This window comes from Ranitomeya imitator, chromosome 10 (genome assembly GCF_032444005.1).
Source record: "Ranitomeya imitator isolate aRanImi1 chromosome 10, aRanImi1.pri, whole genome shotgun sequence".
Lineage (NCBI taxonomy): Eukaryota > Metazoa > Chordata > Amphibia > Anura > Dendrobatidae > Ranitomeya > Ranitomeya imitator.
The window spans coordinates 18,963,443-18,985,734 of NC_091291.1; the positions used below are offsets into that span (position 1 = coordinate 18,963,443).

Genomic DNA, 22,292 nt, shown 5'->3' on the forward strand with positions numbered 1-22,292 from the left:
CTTTTTCATTTTTACGGATCAATTTGTGAAGCACCTGGGGGTTTAAAATGCTCACTATGCATCTAGATAAGTTCCTTGGGGGGTCTAGTTTCCAAAATGGGGTCACTTGTGGGGGAGCTCCAATTTTTAGGCACACGGGGGCTCTCCAAACGTGACATGGTGTCCGCTAAAGAGTGGAGCCAATTTTTCATTCAAAAAGTCAAATGGCGCTCCTTCCCTTCCAAGCCCTGCCGTGCGCCCAAACAGTGGTTTACCCCCACATATGAGGTATCAGCGTACTCAGGACAAATTGGACAACAACTTTCGTGGTTCAGTTTCTCCTTTTACCATTGGGAAAATAAAAAAATTGTTGCTAAAAGATCATTTTTGTGACTAAAAAGTTAAATGTTCATTTTTTCCTTCCATGTTGCTTCTGCTGCTGTGAAGCACCTGAAGGGTTAATAAACTTCTTGAATGTGGTTTTGTGCACCTTGAGGGGTGCAGTTTTTAGAATGGTGTCACTTTTGGGTATTTTCAGCCATATAGACCCCTCAAACTGACTTCAAATGTGAGGTGGTCCCTAAAAAAATGGTTTTGTAAATTTCGTTGTAAAAATGAGAAATCGCTGGTCAAATTTTAACCCTTATAACTTCCTAGCAAAAAAAAATTTTGTTTCCAAAATTGTGCTGATGTAAAGTAGACATGTGGGAAATGTTATTTATTAACTATTTTGTGTCATATAACTCTCTGGTTTAACAGAATAAAAATTCAAAATGTGAAAATTGCGAAATTTTCAAAATTTTCGCCAAATTTCTGTTTTTATCACAAATAAACGCAGAATTTATTGACCTAAATTTACCACTAACATGAAGCCCAATATGTCATGAAAAAACAAACTCAGAACCGCTACGATCCGTTGAAGCGTTCCTGAGTTATTACCTCATAAAGGGACACTGGTCAGAATTGCAAAAAACGGCCAGGTCATTAAGGTCAAAATAGGCTGGGTCATGAAGGGGTTAATGCAGTCTTAAATTAAGAGATGCTCGGAAGAAAAGTTAAAATGAAAGAATTACAAATGCTATCATTGAATCTTAATGATCTGATTGATGGACTCTCTGAACTCACTCTGCAGCAAGCACTAGACAGTGCAATACCCAGACTATAGAATGTGAATGGTGTAACATTTTAAAAGAAACCCAATTACAAAAGTTATTGTTAGCTCCAAATACATTTTGCTGGTGATTTCCGCAGAGTCTGAACAAAGGATCAAAGACTCTAAACTCACTTGTGGGTGTTTCCATGACTTCATTGCCCGGTTCCTTACAGGTTTCTGTACAACCCGCCATGAAAGTCAAAGATCTTTATATTTATTTTGTTAAGGTGTTTTTTTTCAGGGCTCACACATTTTGCTTTCGATCTAATGGAAATTTGAAGCAATTGAAGTTAGTTGTGGATTTCTTTTCTATTGAATAGAGAAACTCATCAACAAATCTTCAACTGATCTGCTACAAGAATTGATATGTTAAAGTTTGAAAAATCCACACCATAGATGAAATATTGCCATACTTATCAATTCTTTCAGACTGATTGGAATAATGGGAGATATTCCAAACTCCTGGAGGAGTTGGAAAACTCTCTCGAGAATGACAAATTTTCCCGGAAAGGAAGTTTCAGGAGGCTTTAATTTTTGTCCAAATGCACTTTCAAGAGGTGTGGATAAGAAATGTAGGGCTCAACTAAAGTTGCACATAAATATCACAAGGGCCTACTAATCAAAAAAGGCGAGGGGGATGCAACAGGTATTACGAGTTTTGCAGGGTTCTCTGCAAAAGGATTATTGTTGGGTTTCCAAATCTTTTAGCTCAGTTATATTGAAAACATTTCCTGCTCGAGATCCTCATTCTTCCGGCTGCCAATTCTGTAAAGTTATCAGGCACAAAACATTTCCGCTACTGTAAATCACTGCAGAATTTCCACACAGCAAAGACAAAGAGAAAATCTGCAGCAGCTTTAGGACCAGGAGGGGCGAAGCAGAGCAAGATCCTGGATGCAGTTTAGTTGGGTGGAAGTGGAAAGAGAAACCTCAGACGTGGTCTCCAAGTTATGATGTTTACACATTTTTCATCCATTTTTGATCCAGCCCGGATTTGTAGTCTGTCCTGCACTCAGCAGCTTCTATGCTGTAGCACATCCTCTCCCGCCCAGTGACGTCTCCTCTTTCAGTTTCTACACTTCACATTATGTACAAGCACCTCCCTATGACGTCACATCTATAGCTTGAATAAGTAGGAAGAAAGAGCGGAGAGCAAGGTACGTAAGATCTCATTATTAAGAGGATCTGTCTATGGATGGGGAAAAAGGGAGAAGAATCGGGGTATAAAAAGCAAGCAACTCCAATGTGCATGGTCATAGATTAACACACTTCTCCGACATTCTGCACGATCAGTTTCACTGATTATCACTTTGCTGTTGCAGATAGGTTGTGACTTTGACAACAAGAAAAATTCCTCTTTCTAATTTTGCATTATCGTTTTCGAAGTGTCCAGAAATGAGAGCATTATAGAATTGGATATTTTAGTGGTTGCCCCGAGAACAGCTTTAAAACGTTATACACAAATCTGAAATGGTAGCTACAATTCTAAGAATGAACTGTAGCTACAGAGATGTGGCTGTGTATGAACGGCTGGGATAGTACCATGCGTGGCACAACATCTGATTGCCAGTATGGTCACTTTGAGAAAATCGCACTAAAATCGACTCAGTTAGAGGTTTGATAGCAAGTTGCACTTGACTTCGCCTCTATACGTTGCTACTAGTGATGAGTAGAGATGGGCAAACTTGGACAGTAAAGCTTGGCATCCGTATCGAACATCTACTGTTCGGGCACAGATATCAAACAAGGAGTTCACCCCCTACTCCGAACACCGGGTGTTTCTAATGCTGTCATGTGCATGACAACACGGCAAACACTGCTTCTGATCGGCAGTAAGATCATTACCGTCGGTCAGACAGCCGCAGTTCCCAACCTGTCGAATGAGAGCGCAAGACCGCAGCTGTCACTGGCATCAGCTGATGGGACTACTCCCTCCATCATCCTACACTTGCTACCGCTAATAACAGATAGAGCAGGTAGCGGCTGATGGGAGTATTCCTGTGCTCTAAATAAATTTTAAAAAAACGACATGGGTTCCCTTGTATTTTTGATAACCAGCCAGGCAAAACTGACAGCTGCGGAAAGCAACCCTCAGCTGTCAGCGTTAGCAAGGCTGGTTATCAAAAAGAGGGTTCCCCACATTGTTTTTTTTAAATGATTTAAATACATAAAAACAAAAAAAAGTGTGGAGGTTCCCTTCATTTTTGACAACCAGCCAAGCTAAAACAAGCAGCTGAGGGCTGGTATTCTCAGGATGATAAAGGTCCATGGATATCGGTCCGCCCTTCCCTAAAAACAGAAGCCCGCAGCCGCCCCAGAAAAGGCATATTAGATGTGCCAATTCTGGTGCTTTGCCCGACTCTTCCCACTTGCCCTGTAGCGGTGGCAAATGGAGCTCATATTTGTGGGGATGTCACATTTGTATTGTTCAGTGACATCAAGCCCATGGATTAGTAATGTAGAGGCGTTTAGAAGACACCTATCAGTTACTAATCCTATAGTGGTATTGTAAATAGACACAGACAAAATAAAGTCTTTTATTTGAAATAAAAACAAAACACAATTTTCCTTTTTTATTTAAAAATAACAAAACACAGTTACACTCACCTAACGCTCACTGAATTGAAGCCATAGTCTCCTGTAATAAAACAAAGTTAAAAAACAACCAAATACCTCACCTGTCGTTCTGTCAAACACCGTAATCCATATCTGTGGATGAACAGTTTTCAACCTGGATGGATGGTGCCATGATGCGACTGTCCAGGCTGAGAAACACTGGGGAATGAGCTGCTGCGAGCGCAGCATCAGTGACTAGCGGTGACAACATCAAGGTTACCGCCAGTCAATGAGGCTGAATGGGATGAAGGTATGGCTGGATGAGTGATGGAGGGATGGCTGGATGGAGGAGGGATGGCTGAATGAGGGGTAGACAGATGGATGAGGGATGCATGAATAGATGAGGGATGGATGGAGGGGTGGCTGGAATCCAGTGTCCCATGCCGTAATCCACCTGTACATGTGCTCTTCAGCAAGAATAGTGGAATCATGCGACTGTTTATGCTGAGAAGCAGGGAAGAATGAGCTGCATTGCACAAGCCCCTGAACTGTGGTGATCACCGCTAGCACAGTGAGGAAAAAGTCTTGCGGTGCAGCTCTGATCTCACCAAGGTTACCCAGTTCATTGGCTCAGCTGGGAACGTAACCTCGATGACATCACCGCTAGTCACTGAGACTGCACTCCCAGCAGCTCAATCAGTGGTTTTCAGCCTGGATGGTCGCATCTTGGCACCATCCAGGTTGAAAATGGTTTATCCCCAGATATGGATTACAGCGTTGGACAGAATGACAGGCAGATGTATAGTGTTTTTTTATTTTTGTTTTATTACAGGAGACAATGGCTTCAATGGAATGGGTGATAAACCATACTCACGTTAATTTACAATCATTAAAGGAGTGTGTGATTCTTTCAAATAAAGGACTTCATACTTATTTACCATATACCATCACTATAGGATTAGTAATGGATAGTTATAATGGATAGTTATTATAGCGCCATTTATTCCATGGCGCTTTACATGTGAGGAGGGGTATACATAATAAAAACAGGTACAATAATCTTGAACAATTCAAGTCATAACTGGTACAGGAGGAGAGAGGATCCTGCCTGCGAAGGCTCACAATCTACAAGGGATGGGTGAGGATACAGTAGGTGAGGATAGAGCTGGTCGTGCAGCGGTTTGGTCGATCGGTGGTTACTGCAGGTTGTAGGCTTGTCTGAAGAGGTGGTTCTTCAGGTTCTTTTTGAAGGTTTTGATGGTAGGCGAGAGTCTGATGTGTTGTGGTAGAGGGTTCCAGAGTAGGGGTGATACGCGAGAGAAATCTTGTATGCGATTGTGGGAAGAGGAGATAAGAGGGGAGTAGAGAAGATCTTGTGAGGATCAGAGGTTGCGTGCAGGAAAGTACCAGGAGACAAGGTCACAGATGTATGGAGGAGACAGGTTGTGGATGGCTTTGTATGTCATGGTTAGGCTTTTGTACTGGAGTCTGAGTAATGGGAAGCCAGGGAAGGGATTGACAGAGGGGAGAGGCCGGGGAATAGCGGGGGGACAGGTGGATTAGTCGGGCAGCTGAGTTTAGAATAGATTGGAGGGGTGCGAGAGTGTTAGAGGGGAGGCCACAGAGCAGGAGGTTACAGTAATCGAGGCGGGAGATGATGAGGGCATGAACTAGGGTTTTTGCAGATTCATGGTTTAGGAATGTACGGATCCATGAAATATTTTTGAGTTGAAGGCGGCAGGAAGTGGAAAGGGCTTGGATATGCGGTTTGAAGGAGAGATCAGTGTCAAGGATTACCCCGAGGCAGCGAGCTTGTGGGACTGGGGAGAGTGGGCAGCCGTTTACTGTAATGGATAGGTTCGTTGGGGGGGTCGCGTGAGATGGGGAAAGATGATGAATTCTGTTTTGTCCATGTTAAGTTTTAGAAATCTCGCAGAGAAGGATGAAATAGTGGACAGACATTGAAGGATTCTGGTTAGTAGGGAGGTGATATCTGGTCCAGAGATGTAGATCTGTGTGTTGTCAACATAGAGATGATACTGAAAACTGTGAGATTCTATGAGCTGTCCCAGGCTGTCTTAGGTCTGTCCCACACGTCCAGATAATTCCGGTACCGGAAAAATCGGTACAGGAATTATTCATGTCCGTGAGTTTACGTAGCACATCAGTGTGGCACACGTGCGGCAGCCGTGTGCCGCCCGAGGACCACACGGACTGTGAAGGAGACAGCTCTACAATTAAACGCTGTCCCCTGCGTGCGGTGCTGAAGCCGGTATTCATCTCTTCTTCCCAGCAGCGTTCGCTGGAGAGAAGGAATGAATAATCTATTTTTTTTTCTTTCCCCTTAAAAATAAAGTTTGTGCATCCCCTCCCGCCCCCCATCCCCTGTGCGCCCCCCCCCGCTTGCCAGGAAATACTCACCGACACCCAGCTCCAGCGATGTCTCCTCTCAGCGCCGGCAGCAGGCCCTGTGTGAGCGGTCACGTGGTCCCGCTCATTACAGTGAGGAATATGCGCATATTCCTCACTGTAATGAGCGGGACCACGTGACCGCTCACACAGCACAGGCTGCAGCTGCTGAGAGGAGACATCGCTGGAGCTGGGTGTCGGTGAGTATTTCCTTATTTCCTGGCAAGCGGGGGGGGGGGGGAGGAGAGAAGGCGCAGAGGGGATGTGAGGCGGGAGGGGACGCACAAACTTTATTTTTAAGGGGAAAGAAAAAAAAATAGATTATTCATTCCTTCTCTCCAGCGAACGCTGCTGGGAAGAAAGGATGAATTCCAGCTTCAGCACCACACGGGGGGAGGGGGGGGAAGGAGGGACACAGCGCTTACAGTAGCGCTGTCTCCTGCACGGCACACGGACTGCACACAGACAGCATCCGTGTGCGGTACGTGTTTTACACAAACCCATTGACTTTAATGGGTCCGTGCGTTCCCACAAACACTGACATGTCTCCGTGTTTTTCAAACGGACACACGGTCCGTGAAAACACGCTGACATGTGCAGAGACACATTGATTTTAATGTGTCTACGTGAGTCAGTGTCTCCGGTACGTGAGGAAACTGTCACCTCACGTACCGGAGCCACTGACGTGTGAAACCGGCCTTATGGACGCCTCTCCATTACTAAGCTGAGGGCTTGATATCATCGAACAATGCAAAGGTAACATTAACCCCACAAATATGAACCCCACTTGCCACCGCTACAGGGCAATTCGGAAGAGCTGGGCAAAGAGCCAGAATTGGCACATCTACTAGATATGACTTTTATGGGCAGCTGAAAGCTGCTGTTTTTAGGCTGGTGGGGCAATACCCATGGGCCCTGACCATACTGAGAATACCAGCCCCCAGCTGTCTGCTTTAGCTTGGCCGGTTGTCAAAAATTGGGGAGACCCCACGTTGTTTTTTAAATTATTTATTTAAATAATTTAAAAAACGGTGTGGGGACCCCGCTATTCTTGATATCCAACCTTGCGAACGCTGACAGCCAAGGGTTGCAGTCTGCAGCTGTCAGTTTTGCCTGGCTGGTTATCAAAAATACAGCGGACCCAGGCATTGTTTAATTATTTATTTAGAGAGCATGCACCTGTTGATGAATACTCACATCACCCGACACCTGCTCTTGCTGTTATTAGCAGCAGCAGGCATAGGCTGATGGAAGCAGTAGCACACAAAAGTGATATGAATAGGCACCAGTGTTGCAACAGATTTTTTCTTTTTGCCTTTAATCTGCACACAATGGGTTCTAATGTGTAGTCGTCTTCTTTTTCCCTCAGGCGCTCGAGACTGAAGAAAGAGATATGGATTCCCAATTTATAGTTCCTGAAAATGAACTGCAGGAGATGAAGAACTTCTTTGAAAATAGAGATCTTGCAGAAGCTGTAGAAAGTGTGAAGAGATGCCTGGAAGACATTGACCAAGTCACGTTGAATGTTGCCGTAACTGGAGAATCGGGATCAGGAAAGTCAACTTTTATCAACGTAATCCGAGGCCTTGGCGATGAGGAAGAAGATTCTGCCAAGACAGGCGTGGTCGAGACAACCACAGTCCCATCACCTTATTTACACCCGCATCACAAAAACGTGAAATACTGGGACCTTCCCGGGATCGGAAGTCCTGTGTTTAATCCGATGGATTATCTGAAATTGGTGAAGTTCCACCAATATGATTTTTTTCTGATCATCACAACCGAACGCTTCAGAGAATGTCACATCCTGTTGGCACAAGCCATCAAGTCCATGGGGAAGAAGTTCTATTTTCTGAGATCCAAAATAGACTCGGCATTAAAAGGATGTCGACGAGGAAGGACAAACTACTGCATGGATGAAGATCTACTGAAGAAAATCCGCGATGACTGCGTAAATGGTCTCCGAGCTGGAGGTATCGAGCACCCTCGAGTGTTTCTAATCTCCAGTCTGGAACCTGAAAAGTATGACTTCTACTTGATCCAGAAAACGCTAGAGGACGAACTTCCGAGTCACAAGAGACATGTATTTCTTTTGTCTCAGCCCAATTTTTTCCACCAGGCCGTGGAGAAGAAGAAAAAGTTCTTTCTATCGCAAATCTGGAAATGGGCCATCGTCTCCGCTATGAACGTTGTGACGTCACAAAGACCGGGGGCGAGTAGTACGTCGTGTGTTCCGTATTTATCAGCCAATGGTGACCTCACCCTCATGGTCAATGTTTTGGAAGAGTACAAGAAAGCTTTCGGACTGGACGCGAGATCCCTTAAAATGCTATCGGATACCTTTGGGAAAGATCCTGAAACTTTGAGATCAATGATCAGAACCACAACGGCTTTGGAGGAGATAACTCCCGAATTGGTTTTCCATCACCTAAAGAGTCAGGGTCTGACGGACATGGGTCGTATAGTGACAGCATGTGTAAATCAGATTGTTCCGCAAATTGGCACATTGGCAAGTGGAGGAGTTGCCTTCGGGACGACTTACGGGACACTAAGCAGCTTCTTATCAGCTATGGCAGAAGATGCTACCAGGGTGCTGACGACGGCATTAGCGACCTCTGACTAACTCTGGCATGGTCACCAAGTGGCCTTTTAACCACTGGTGGTGCCTAGAAAAGTTGTATGAATCCCTTTGGTGAAAGATCAGAACAGGATGTAAAACTTTATCTCACGTTACATCATCTATATACCCACCATACACATGAAGAAGCAATCTTGTGTTCCGCTACATGGTGTCTCCGTTTCATGCAGCAAAGATTTAGATGAGAATATCTTCATAATGCAACGATCCAAGACGACAAAGTTTCCTGCGACTCCATAACACATTAGGACGGTGCTATATTATGTGCCCAAAGACCTCTATGGGCACCATTTTACAACTACGTACAACTAAGATGCGGTCACTGGAAATATCAAAAATGTTTTTCATATGTAATATAAATGTGTTTATAAGAACAATTGTTTTTTTGCCTTTTTATTAATTGGGGGGGGGGAGGGACAAGAAAAATAGCACAGTAAGGTCATAGCATCATAATACAGCTCAATATTACCTGCTAACACTCGATTCTTGTGAATGGCACCTCGCAGCCAAAATCTTCTGGTGAGAAGTTCCTTTAAAGTGGTCCTTCAGAATTTAGAGGTCTGGGGTCCAAGTAGCTCTCCAGCTGTAGCTAAACTCCTTATTGGATGAAACGGTCTAGTGAACCTGATGCATTTTATAAATCCTAAATCCAGAGATTGCGGCGGCCATTTTCCCAAAGCCGAGTATGCATCTCGGCTTCAGGAAAATGGCCACCGCGATCTCTTCTGCGCACGCGCGGCATCCCGCGGCCATTTTCCTGAAGCCCCGTGCAGCAGAGCACTCCATCTGCGCACGCGCGGCCCCAGGAAGATGGCCGACCCCACCGATGACAAGGGTAATAGCGCAGATCGCGCGCTGTTTCTTCACGTGCGCGCAGTGGATTCGGCACTTGGACATGCGCACACCACTACGCCACCAACATAAAGCTGGGGAAGAAACAGCGCTGTGACCACGCCCACCCGACCAGCCTGATTGACCGGCGAAAACGGCGACTTTGGTAATGTATTTCTCAGCATAGGTGGGGAATCAGGGTACACTACATACACTATTGTAACGCACAGCGCAGGCCCTATTTAACAGTATTTTTATCTCAATCTGAAAAAACGGGGTGACAGGTTCCCTTTAATCCAGGGTTGAGAAATAAAATCTTGAGTTTAAGAAGTTTTAATCTTTATTTAAAAAAAAAAAAAGAAAATTAAGTTAAAGGGTTATTCTCAAAACAGGATAGGGGATAACTTGATGCTTGCTGACGGTCAAACTGCTAACCTGCAGTGGAGGTGTGCATGCTCTGCAAGAATCATTGTCTATGGGATTGCGGAGTACATCGCTCAGCTATATGTCAGTCCCATAGACAATGAATGGAGTAGATGAGGAGCAAGAGCACATGCACTACAGAACGGGGCTGTAGATCCCGTTTCCAGATCGCCAACACTGTGAATGCTGGAGGTCCCAGCGATCAATCCTCCAATGATCAGCAAGTACTTCACTATGCTCTTTTAGGAATAACCCCGTAAAAATGCTTTTTTTGTTTTTTAGTCTCAGAACGATGACCCTCAGTAATCTGCTGCACTTCAAGATGGGACTACATCGAAAAATTAAAGATGCTCTTCAAAAAAAGAAAAAAAAAAAAAACAGTTGAGTGGGACATGGCTTGAATGATCCCCCGATACGGACATATTTGTGCTTGTCCCGCCACCCACCTATTAAATAGCTTGTGACATGGTATATATCAGACTTCTTCCCCGGATCATCAGAGCCTTGTAAGTCTTCTCCAGTTACATCCAGAGCTGCATTTACACTTCTCATGATTTCTTAGTGACTGGACCGGCACTCATAGAGTTGACAACATTTAGCAGAACTGTTTCAGCAGCTTTTGGGGGCGAGAACGCTGTCACCCCGGATCAGGACAAAGTATATTGGTACTCCTTCATCTGAAGGCGGCAGAGGTGTGCGGGAATCCGGCAAAATGGTGAATGCTTTGGGAGAGTATCCACCATGTAACTCGGCTTCAGGACAATAGAGGTGACGCTTTATACAGACGTAGATACTCTAACTACCACCATGATATACTTTGATGCTTACCGAGGAGTGCTGGGCGTTATAGTTCCTCAACAGTTGGTGAGTGGAAATGTATGGTTCTGGAGCTGTCAGTCTTAACGTAATTCCACAAGCATCGGGAAAAAAAAATTCCATCCCGTGTCCATCCGTGTAGAACAGAACTGATTTCTGTAAGTTACATATACCGCTCGTTCAGGTTGTTGCATTTTTATTGTCCATCATCATCGCTGGGATAAGTGGCGCCCCCCGACAGCTGTGGAAGGTATTTACAACGTCTCGTGATCAGTACAGATTATCACATACCGGCGCTCGTCTATTGCAGGCGATTTACTGGTACAGACAAGTGGACTTGTACCGCCATCTTTGGTCACGCTGCCTCGATCGATGGCCGTAACTTCAGAGTCCTCCGAGTCGTGTCCTGCTGGTAGGAATCCGTATCCCAGACTCCTCACGTTGTGACTTCTGGCCTTAGGTCCTGTCTATCAAGCAGAGCGCACAAAGTCCGCACCCACCGAGGCTCCGCCAGTCTTTCCTAGCCCAGTAATCTGCTGTACTCAGAAAGAGCCGATGACTTCTTCACCCCGTCCCAGATACGAGCGGCGTAGTGGAACCTAAACAAGGAAAAATATTTTAAAACTAAGAAGGATACAAAAAATCCTGTTGAGTTTGACCTGTAGTGACAGCGCTCATGGGCATTAATACTAAGAAAGTAAGCCCGAGATATGTGACAGGTCCCTGCACGGCCTCTAGGGGGCGCGACTGCTGCTCAGCGGGCTCCTTACCAGTTCTTTTCGGTCAGGATAGTGTGTGACAGCTGCGGGCGGGACATGGACATCATCTGGCTGCGGAGCTTACTGATCATGGTGTGGAAGCTGGGGTGCCCCTTATAACCCGGCAGGAGCAGAGGAGGAGCAGCATTTCCTCCTGACCCTGGAAAAAAAACAAACACAAATATACATAAAGTTTTAGTAACTAAACAGACAAAACGTCACTAAGCCAGCACCAGAGAAAGGAAGGGGACAAAATGACAGAAGAGAGAAAGGGAACGAAAGGGGAGACAAGAAAGAGAGGGAGAAAAGGGAATAGAGAGAAAATGAAGACGAGTGTGAGGTTGCTAAGAGCGCGTGAGGGTGTGCGAAAGACAATGTGATGGAGTGTGTGAGGCAGAGAGAACCCAAGAGTGCTGTGAGAGGAAAGGTGGCGGCACCGCCCGGAGAATGGAAGGCGAGCGAGGGGGAAGAGAGGGAAAGGCGAGCGAGGGGGAACAGAGGGAAAAGGCGAGCGATGGGGGAATAGAGGGAAAAGGCGAGCGAGGGGGAGGAGAGGGAAAAGACGATCGAGGGGGAAAGAGAGGGAAAAGGCGAGCGAGGGGGGGGGAAGAGAGGGAAAAGGCGAGCGAGGGGGGGGGAAGAGAGGGAAAAGGCGAGCAAGGGGGAAAGAGAGGGAAAGGCGAGTGAGGAGGAAAGAGAGGGAAAGGCGAGCGAGGGGGAAAGAGAGGGAATAGGCGAGCGAGGAGGGAAGAAGGGAAAGACGAGCGAGGGGGAAAGAGAGGGAATAGGCGAGCGAGGAGGGAAGAAGGGAAAGGCGAGCGAGGGGGAAAGAGAGGGAAAGGCGAGCGAGGGGGAAAGAGAGGGAAAGGCGAGCGAGGGGGAAAGAGAGGGAATAGGCGAGCGAGGAGGGAAGAAGGGAAAGACGAGCGAGGGGGAAAAAGAGGGAAAAGGCAAGCGAGGGGGAAGAGAGGGAAAAGGCGAGCGAGGGGGAAAGAGAGGGAATAGGCGAGCGAGAAGGGAAAGACGAGCGAGGGGGAAAAGGCAAGCGAGGGGGAAGAGAGGGAAAAGGCGAGTAAGGGTGAAAAGGCGATTGAACGGGAAGAGAGGGGAAAGGTGAGTGAGTGGGAAAGAGGGGAAAGGTGAGTGAGTGGGAAAGAGGGAGAAGTTGAGAAGGGGAAAGGGAGGGAAAAAGCGAGCAATGGGGGGGAAGAGAGGGAAAATGCAAGCGAGGGAAAAGGTGAGGGAGGGGGAAGAGGGGGGAAAAGGCAAGCGAGGGGGAAGAGAGGGAAAAGGCGAGCGAGGGGGGGGAAGAGGGAAAAGGCGAGCGAGGGGGGGGGGAAGAGAGGGAAAAGGCGAGCGAGGAGGGAAGAGAGGGAAAAGGCGAGCGAGGGGGAAGAGAGGGAAAAGGCGAGCGAGGAGGGAAGAGAGGGAAAAGGCGAGCGAGGGGGATGAGAGGGAAAAGGCTAGCAAGGGGGAAGAGAGGGAAAAGGCGAGCAAGGGGGGGAAGAGAGGGAAAAGGCGAGCGAGGGGGGGAAGAGAGGGAAAATGCGAGCGAGGGGGGGGGGAAGAGAGGGAAAAGGCGAGCGAGTGGGGGGGGGAAGAGAGGGAAAAGGCGAGCAAGGGGGAGAAGAGAAGGAAAAGGCGAGCGAGGGGGAGACGAGGGAAAAGGCAAGCGAGGGGGGAAGAGAGGGAAAAGGCAAGCGAGGGGGGGAAGAGAGGGAAAAGGCGAGCGAGGGGGGGGGGAAGAGAGGGAAAAGGCTAGCGAGGGGGGGGAAGAGAGGGAAAAGGCAAGCGAGGGGGGGGGGAAGAGAGGGAAAAGGCGAGCGAGGGGGGGGGGGGGGAAGAGAGAGAAAAGGCGAGCGAGGGGGAAAGAGAGGGAAAAGGCGAGCGAGGGGGAAAGAGAGGGAAAGGCGAGTGAGGAGGAAAGAGAGGGAAAGGCGAGTGAGGGGGAAAGAGAGGGAATAAGCGAGCGAGGAGGGAAGAAGGGAAAGACGAGCGAGGGGGAAAGAGAGGGAATAGGCGAGCGAGGAGGGAAGAAGGGAAAGGCGAGCGAGGGGGAAAGAGAGGGAAAGGCGCGCGAGGGGGAAAGAGAGGGAATAGGCGAGCGAGGAGGGAAGAAGGGAAAGACGAGCGAGGGGGAAAAAGAGGGAAAAGGCAAGCGAGGGGGAAGAGAGGGAAAAGGCGAGCGAGGGGTAAAGAGAGGGAATAGGCGAGCGAGGAGGGAATAGGCGAGCGAGAAGGGAAAGACGAGCGAGAAGGGAAAGAGAGGGAAAAGGCAAGTGAGGGGGAAGAGAGGGAAAAGGCGAGTAAGGGTGAAAAGGCGATTGAACGGGAAGAGAGGGGAAAGGTGAGTGAGTGGGAAAGAGGGGAAAGGTGACTAAGTGGGAAAGAGGGAAAAGTTGAGAAGGGGAAAGGGAGGGAAAAAGCGAGGGATGGGGGGAAGAGAGGGAAAAGGCGAGCGAGGGGGGAGAAGAGAGGGAAAAGGCGAGCGAGGGGGAGAAGAGGGAAAAGGCAAGCGGGGGGGAGAGGGAAAAGGCTAGCGAGGGGGAAGAGAGGGAAAAGGCGAGCGAGGGGGGGAAGGAAAGAGAGGGAAAAGGCGAGCGAGGGGGAAGAGAGGGTAGAGGCGAGGGACGGTGAAAAGGCGATTGAGGGGGAAGGGAGGGAAAAGTCGAGCGAGGGGGGAAAGGCGAGTGAAGGTGAAAAGGCGATTGAGGGGGAAGAGAGGGAAAAGGCGAGCAACACAAGAGAGAAGGGAAGAGAGGGAAAACGGGCGCACCTGAACAGAGAAGGTGAGGGAGAGAGGGAGCTACTGAGAGAAAATGAAAGGCTTCTAGTGATGAGCGAGTATACTCGTTGCTCGGGGTTTCTAGAGCACGCTCAGGTGACCGAGTATTTGTTAGTGTTTTCGGAGATTTTGTTTTCATCGCCACAGCTGAATGATTTACAGCTATTAGCCAGGCTGAGTACATGTGGGGGTTGCCTGTTTGCTAGGGAATCCCCACATGTAATCAAGCAGCCTAGTAGCTGTAAATCATTCAGCTGCCGGGATGAAAACTAAATCTCTGAGCAATCATAAATAAATACCAAGCAACCCCAAGCATTACCATAAACCCCAAGCAACGAGTATATTCGCTCATCACTAAAGGCAGTGAAAGTGACAGCGTGAGAAAGAGCATGAGAAACCAAGAATAGTGTGATAGATATCTGTGAGTGGGCAGTGACGTACCTGATTTGGACACGGTCTCATCAGTATCATTCTCCATGGTTGGTATTAAAAATAAATTCACCTTCGATTCCAGGAAATCATAGGATAATCCAGGGAAAATGTTGCAGTCCAACATGGAGACAGTGCCTTAAAGAGAAGAGAGCAATTATAGGGAGGGTGACATTAGGCACACATCACCCTGCAGACATGGCCCGGGTGCCACGTCTGTCCCTCACTGCACTGGACTGTGGGAGCCGCAGGGGATTCATTGCTCAGATGAGCTCTGGTTCTTCATGTGTCCGGCCAGGAGGGCAGAACAATATTTTCCCCATATTCTCATTCTCCGGCCTCAGCGCTGGGTTCAGGACTACGTCCGCCGTCTCTGGTATCAGTCTATGGCGTCCGTTACCTTTGTAGTGAAGCTGTGAGTGAAACATCAGCTTGTCAACCACCAGGTTCATCTGCTTCAAGGATCGGGGACAGAAATCTTCTCTTTTTGCTTTATTCTGTAGAAACACTAAAAAAAAACATAAATGTTAAATAGAAATCAGGTGAAAGGATAATAATTGATTTCCTATTGGTTCAGTATTATATCACCCAAAAGGCCCCCAAGAATATTATTCAGGGCTCAGAATGTTTTAGTTCAAAAATATAAATTTTTATTGGTCCATAAGAAACAACTTTATAAAAAACACATAAAATACAACAATTGTACATGTACCTCCAATCCAAAAGAACAACAATTGACATGTGCTTAATAATAATGCCTGACATGCATATTTCTCTTTGGTTAAATAACCTATTTTAAGTCAATTGTTATATGACAATGCTATGCAGGCTCTAAGTTATTGTTACTGCAAGGTGACTGCCTTAAAAATCACTAAAGTGCCGATGTGCTTAGGTGCTTATTTGTATGCCAGAATTTGGCGGCCAAAATCCACTATGGAAGTGCTAATATATATAAAGGTGTAATAAATACAAGACTGCTTCTTTGGCTCAACCTCACTGGAAGGTCCCTTAATGGTCACCTTAATAGTCCTGCACATACTCGGTTAGAATGTTACGATGGTAAGTATAAAATGTAAAAGCATATTCACCTTGCTGAAGCACACACAATGGAAAACCCCTACGCGCGTTTCGAAGATACTATCGAAACGCGCGTAGGGGTTTTCCATTGTGTGTGCTTCAGCAAGGTGAATATGCTTTTACATTTTATACTTACCATCGTAACATTCTAACCGAGTATGTGCAGGACTATTAAGGTGACCATTAAGGGACCTTCCAGTGAGGTTGAGCCAAAGAAGCAGTCTTGTATTTATTACACCTTTATATATATTAGCACTTCCATAGTGGATTTTGGCCGCCAAATTCTGGCATACAAATAAGCACCTAAGCACATCGGCACTTTAGTGATTTTTAAGGCAGTCACCTTGCAGTAACAATAACTTAGAGCCTGCATAGCATTGTCATATAACAATTGACTTAACCCCTTAGTGACAGAGCCAATTTGGTACTTAATGACCGGGCCAATTTTTGCAATTCTGACCACTGTCACTTTATGAGGTTATAACTCTGGAACGCTTCAACGGATCCCGCTGATTCTGAGATTGTTTTTTCGTGACATATTGTACGTCATGTTAGTGGTAACATTTCTTCGATATTACTTGCGATTATTTATGAAAAAAACGGAAATATGGCGAAAATTTTTAAAATTTTGCAATTTTCAAACTTTGTATTTTTATGCCCTTAAATCAGAGAGATATGTCATGAAAAATAGTTAATAAATAACATTTCCCACATGTCTACTTTACATCAGCACAATTTTGGAAACAAATTTTTTTTTTGTTAGGGAGTTATAAGGGTTAAAAGTTGACCAGCAATTTCTCATTTTTTCAACACCATTTTTTTTTAGGGACCACATCACATTTGAAGTCATTTTGAGGGGTCTATATGATAGAAAATAACGAAGTGTGACACCATTCTAAAAACTACACCCCTCAAGGTTCTCAAAACCACATTCAAGAAGTTTATTAACCCTTTACGTGCTTCACAGGAACTGAAACAATGTGTAAGGAAAAAATGAACATTTAACTTTTTTTTGCAAACATCTTAATTCAGAACCATTTTTTTTATTTTCACATGTGTAAAAACAGAAATGTAACCATAAATTTTGTTATGCAATTTCTCCTGAATACGCCAATACCCCATATGTGGGGGTAAACCACTTTTTGGACGCACCGCAGAACTTAGAAGTGAAGGAGCGCCGTTTGACTTTTTCAATGTAGAATTGGCTGGAATTGAGATCGGACGCCATGTCACGTTTAGAGAGCCCCTGATGTGCCTAAACATTGGAAACTCCCCACAAGTGACACCATTTTGGAAACTAGACCCCTTAAGGAACTTATCTAGATGTGTGGTGAGCACTTTGAACCCCCAAGTGCTTCACAGAAGTTTATAACGTAGAGCCGTGAAAATAAAAAATCGCTTTTGTTTACACAAAAATGATCTTTTCGCCCACAAATTCTTATTTTCACAAAGGTAACAGGAGAAATTAGACCACAAAAGTTGTTGTGCGATTTCTCCTGAATACGTCGATACCCAATATGTGGGGGTAAACCACTTTTTGAGCGCACCGCAGAGCTTGGAAGGGAAGGAGTGCCGTTTTACTTTTTCAATGTAGAATTGGCTGGAATTGAGATTGGACGCCATGTCGCGTTTGGAGAGTCCCTGATATGCCTAAACAGTGGAAACCCCCCACAAGTGACACCATTTTGGAAACTAGACCCCTTAAGGAACTTATCTAGATGTGTGGTGAGCATTTTGAACCCCCATGTGCTTCACAGAAGTTTATAACGTAGAGCCGTGAAAATAAAAAAATCGCATTTTTTCTACAAAAATGATATTTTTGCCCCCAAATTTTTAATTTCACAAGGGTAACAGGAGAAATTAGACTACAAAAGTTGTAGTGCAATTTCTCCTGAGTACGTCGATACCCAATATGTGGGGGTAAACCACTGTTTGGGCGCACCGCAGAGCTTGGAAGAGAAGGAGTGCCGTTTTACTTTTTCAATGTAGAATTGTCTGGAATTGAGATTGGACGCCATGTCGCGTTTGGAGAGCCCCTGATGTGCCTAAACAGTAGAAACCCCCCACAAGTGACCCCATTTTGGAAACTAGACCCCCCATGGAACTTATCTAGATGTGTGGTGAGAACTTTGAATGCCCAAGTGCTTCACAGAAGTTTAGAATGCAGAGTCGTGAAAATAAAAAATATTTTTTTTTCCACAAAAAAGATTTTGTAGCCCCCAAGTTTTTATTTTCCCAAGGGTAACAGGAGAAATTGGACTGCAATAGTTGTTGTCCAATTTATCCCGAGTACACAGATGTGCCATATGTGGGGGTAAACCACTGTTTGGGCGCACAGCAGAGCTCGGAAGGGAAGGAGCGCTGTTTTGGAATGCAGACTTTGATAGAATGGTATGTGAGCGTTATGTTGCGATTGCAGAGCCCCTGATGTACCTAAACAGTAGTAACCCCCCACAAGTGACCCCATTTTGGAAACTAGACCCCCCAAGCAACTTATCTAGATGTGTGGTGAGAACTTTGAATGCCCAAGTGCTTCACAGAAGTTTAGAATGCAGAGTCGTGAAAATAAAAAAATATATTTTTTTCCACAAAAAAGATTTTGTAGCCCCCAAGTTTTTATTTTCACAAGGGTAACAGGAGAAATTGGACCCCAAAAGTTGTTGTCCAATTTATCCCGAGTATGCTGATGCCCCATATGTGGTGGTAACCCACTGTTTGGGCGCACGGCAGAGCTCAGAATGGAGGGAGCACCATTTGACTTTTTGAGCGCAAAATTGGCTGTCTTGTTTGGAGACCCCCTGATGTACCTAAACAGTGGAAACCCCCCAATTCTAGCTCCAACCCTAACCCCAACACACCCCTAACCCTAATCCCAACCCGATCCATAATCCTAATCACTAACCCTAACGATAATCACAACCCTTACCCCAAAACAACCCTAATCTCAACCCTAACCATAACCCTAATCAAAACCCTAAATCCAACACACCCCTAATCCTAATCTCAACCCTAACCTCAAACCTAACCCTAATCCCAATACACCCCTAATCACAACCCTAACCTTAACCCTAATCCCAAACCTAACCCTAATCCCAAGCGTAATCCTAATGCCAACCCTAACCCTAATACCAACTCTAATCGAAACCCTAACCCCAAATCTAACCCTAACTTTAGCCCCAACCCTAGCCCTAACTTTAGCCCCAACCCTAACCCTAGCCCTAAGGCTACTTTCACACTTGCGTCGTTTGGCATCCGTCGCAATCCGTCGTTTTGGACAATAAACAGATCCTCCAAATGTGCCCGCAGTATGCGTTTTTTTGCCCATAGACTTGTATTGCAGACGGATCGTGACGGATGGCCACACGTCGCGTCCGTCGTGCACTGGATCAGTTGTGTTTTGGCGGACCGTCGGCACAAAAAACGTTCAATGTAACTTTTTTTGTACGTCGCGTCCGCCATTTCTGACCGTGCATGCGTGGCCGTAACTCCGCCCCCTCCTCCCCAGGACATAGATTGGGCAGCGGATGCGTTGAAAAACTACATCAGCTGCCCACGTTGTGCACAATTTTCACAACGTGCGTCGGTATGTCGGGCCGACGCATTGCGACGGCCCCGTACCGACCTAAGTGTGAAAGAACCCTAACCCTGAATTTAGCCCCAACCCTAACCCTAAATTTAGCCCCAACCCTAACCCTAGCCCTAACCCTAGCCCTAACCCTAGCCCTAACCCTAACCCTAGCCCTAACCCTAGCCCTAACCCTAACCCTAGCCCTAACCCTAACCCTAACCCTAGCCCTAACCCTAGCTCTAACCCTAGCCCTAACCCTAGCCCTAACCCTAGCCCTAACCCTAGCCCTAACCCTAATTTTAGCCCCAACTGCTCTTCTCCTGTCGGCCGGCAGATGGCGATAGATGGCGGGCGCACTGCGCATGCGCCCGCCATTTTCTTTTCCCCGGCAGCCAGGAGGAGCAGCAGGAGGATCCAGGGAAACAGGTGAGTATGATAGGGTCCCCGAATCCCCCTATTTCTCAGTCCTTTGATGTGCGATCACATCAGAGGACAGAGAATTACACTTTGATTTTTTTAGCGGTCGCCGGTAAACAGTTAATTACCGGCGATCGCAAAACAGGGGTCGGTAAAACCGACCCTGATCATGTTCTTTTGGGTCTCGGCTACCCCTGGCAGCCGAGACCCCAAAGAGTCCACCGGTGCCGACCGGCAGGCGCACTGCGCATGCACCTGCCATTTTGAAGATGGCGGCGCCCACCGGGAGACATGAGGAGCACCGGGGGAGATAGGTGAGTATCGGGGGGCTATCTGGGACCCCTTTTCTCTGTCCTCTGATGTGCGATCACATCGGAGGACAGAGAAATTAAAAAGAGATCGCGTTTTTTTTTTTGCGATCGACGGTAAACGGTTAATTACCGGCGATCGCAAATGCGGGGTCGGTAAAAAAAAACCCGAATCATGTTCTCTGGGGTCTCGGCTACCCCCGGCAGCCGAGACCCCAGAGAAAATCCGACTCTGGGGGGCGCTATTTACTTTTTCCACAGCGCCGTTAATTAACGGCGCTGTGGTTTAAGTACCCTTAGCGGCCGCCGTTAAAAGGCGTATCGGCGGTCGCTAAGGGGTTAAGGGAATTCATGTTCACTAAATATTTGTATAGTTCCCAGTATGGTAATTGTTTCGTTGGACAACCAAGGAGTACAGGTGAGAAAGACACAAGTACAATTCAGCAGATGCAGGGGAACAATGGCAAAGTTCTGGGAGAGTTTTCTCAGTCCCTCCCATCGCCCTGGCCCTGAGGCAAGGGGTGCTGTCACAAGAAGTGCAATGTTTTGGAAAATGGAGAGGGAGTACCTTGCATATCGTGCAAACGTCCTCTGTGATTCCTCTGTGCCTTTTAATTATTGGGTATCCAAGCTGGACACGTGGCATGAACTGGCTCTCTACACTTTGGAGGTCCTTGCCTGCCCTGCTGCTAGCGTTCTGTCAGAGCGGGTTTTTAGCGCCGGTGTGGGATTTTAACTGATAAGCGCATCCGCCTGTCAACTGCAAATGCTGACAGGCTGACTCTTATAAAAATGAACAAGGGCTGGATTGGGCCAGACTTCTCTACACCTTCGAATGATAACAGCAAAGCATAAACTCCAATGCAGTGTCTTTTTTTGGGAGGTATATTCCCATGCACCTTTCACACCCACACATGGGTACACGCTTCCTGATTTTGGCTATTTGGTGTTATCCTCCTTCTCCTCATCCTCATCATCCACCACCACTAGATCACCAGGGTCAACGTGTTCCGTGATGCTACAGCCACTCTATTTTTTTGCAAGGGTGTTTATGATGCCCGTAAATAATAATAAAAATAAAAAAAAGTATTCCTTCGGGGGAAATGTTTGTCAGCCCTTACACTTAGTGTATGGGCAATACAAGTATAGGAGACCCGCTCCTTTTAACCCCTTTCTGCCATCAGACGTACTATTGCGTCCATGGGGGGTGGGCCCTACTTCCCAAGGACGCAATAGTACGTCATATGCGATCGGCAGCGCTCACGGGGGGAGCGGCGCCGATCGCGGCCGGGTGTCAGCTGCCTATCGCAGCTGACATCCGGCACTATGTGCCAGGAGCGGTCACGGACCGCCCCCGGCACATTAACCCCTGGCACACCGCGATCAAAGATGATCGCGATGTGCCGGCGGTGCAGGGAAGCACCGCGCAGGGAGGGGGGCTCCCTGCGGGCTTCCCTGAGACCCCCGCAGCAACGCGATGTGATCGCGTTGCTGCGAGGGTCTTGCCGCCCTCCCTCCCTGCTCCAGGTCCCGGATCCAAGATGGCCGCGGATCCGGGTCCTGCAGGGAGGGAGGTGGCTTCACAGAGCCTGCTCAGAGCAGGCACTGTGAAGCCTGCACTGCTGCATGTCAGATCAGTGATCTGACAGAGTGCTGTGCAAACTGTCAGATCACTGATCTGTGATGTCCCCCCCTGGGACAAAGTAAAAAAGTAAAAAAAAAATTTTCCAAATGTGTAAAAAAAATTAAAAAAAAATATTCCTAAATAATGAAAAAAAAAAAAAAATATTCCCATAAATACATTTCTTCATCTAAATAAAAAAAAAAAAAAACAATAAAAGTACACATATTTAGTATCGCCGCGTCCGTATCGACTCGCCCTATAAAACTGGCACACTAGTTAACCCCTTCAGTAAACACCGTAAGAAAAAAAAAAAAAAAAACGAGGCAAAAAACGACGCTTTATTATCATACCGCCGAACAAAAAGTGGAATAACACGTGATCAAAAAGACAGATATAAACAACCATGGTACCGCTGAAAGCGTCATCTTGTCCCGCAAAAAACGAGCCACCATACAGCATCATCAGCAAAAAAATGAAAAAGTTATAGTCCTGAGAATAAAGCGATGCCAAAATAATTATTT

At 46.6% G+C, this 22,292-nt stretch overlaps 2 protein-coding genes across 2 annotated transcripts; one reads left to right on the forward strand and one right to left on the reverse strand.

Annotated features, from left to right (window-relative positions):
- Nucleotides 1-2,247: 2,247 nt before the first annotated feature.
- Nucleotides 2,248-9,104, forward strand: LOC138651290 (interferon-inducible GTPase 5-like). Its single transcript, XM_069741378.1, has 2 exons — nt 2,248-2,289; nt 7,467-9,104. The coding sequence occupies exon 2, from the start codon at nt 7,491-7,493 to the stop codon at nt 8,718-8,720; it is 1,230 nt and encodes a 409-aa protein (XP_069597479.1). The 5' UTR covers nt 2,248-2,289; nt 7,467-7,490; the 3' UTR covers nt 8,721-9,104.
- A 1,247-nt stretch (nt 9,105-10,351) lies between these two features.
- On the reverse strand, nt 10,352-15,276 carry LOC138651977 (nonsense-mediated mRNA decay factor SMG9-like). Its single transcript, XM_069742639.1, has 4 exons — nt 15,178-15,276; nt 14,790-14,915; nt 11,576-11,723; nt 10,352-11,404 (listed from the first exon to the last, which is right to left on the reverse strand). Exons 1-4 carry the CDS (start codon nt 15,227-15,229, stop codon nt 11,326-11,328), a joined length of 405 nt encoding a protein of 134 aa, XP_069598740.1. The 5' UTR covers nt 15,230-15,276; the 3' UTR covers nt 10,352-11,325.
- Between the last annotated feature and the right edge of the window lie 7,016 nt (nt 15,277-22,292).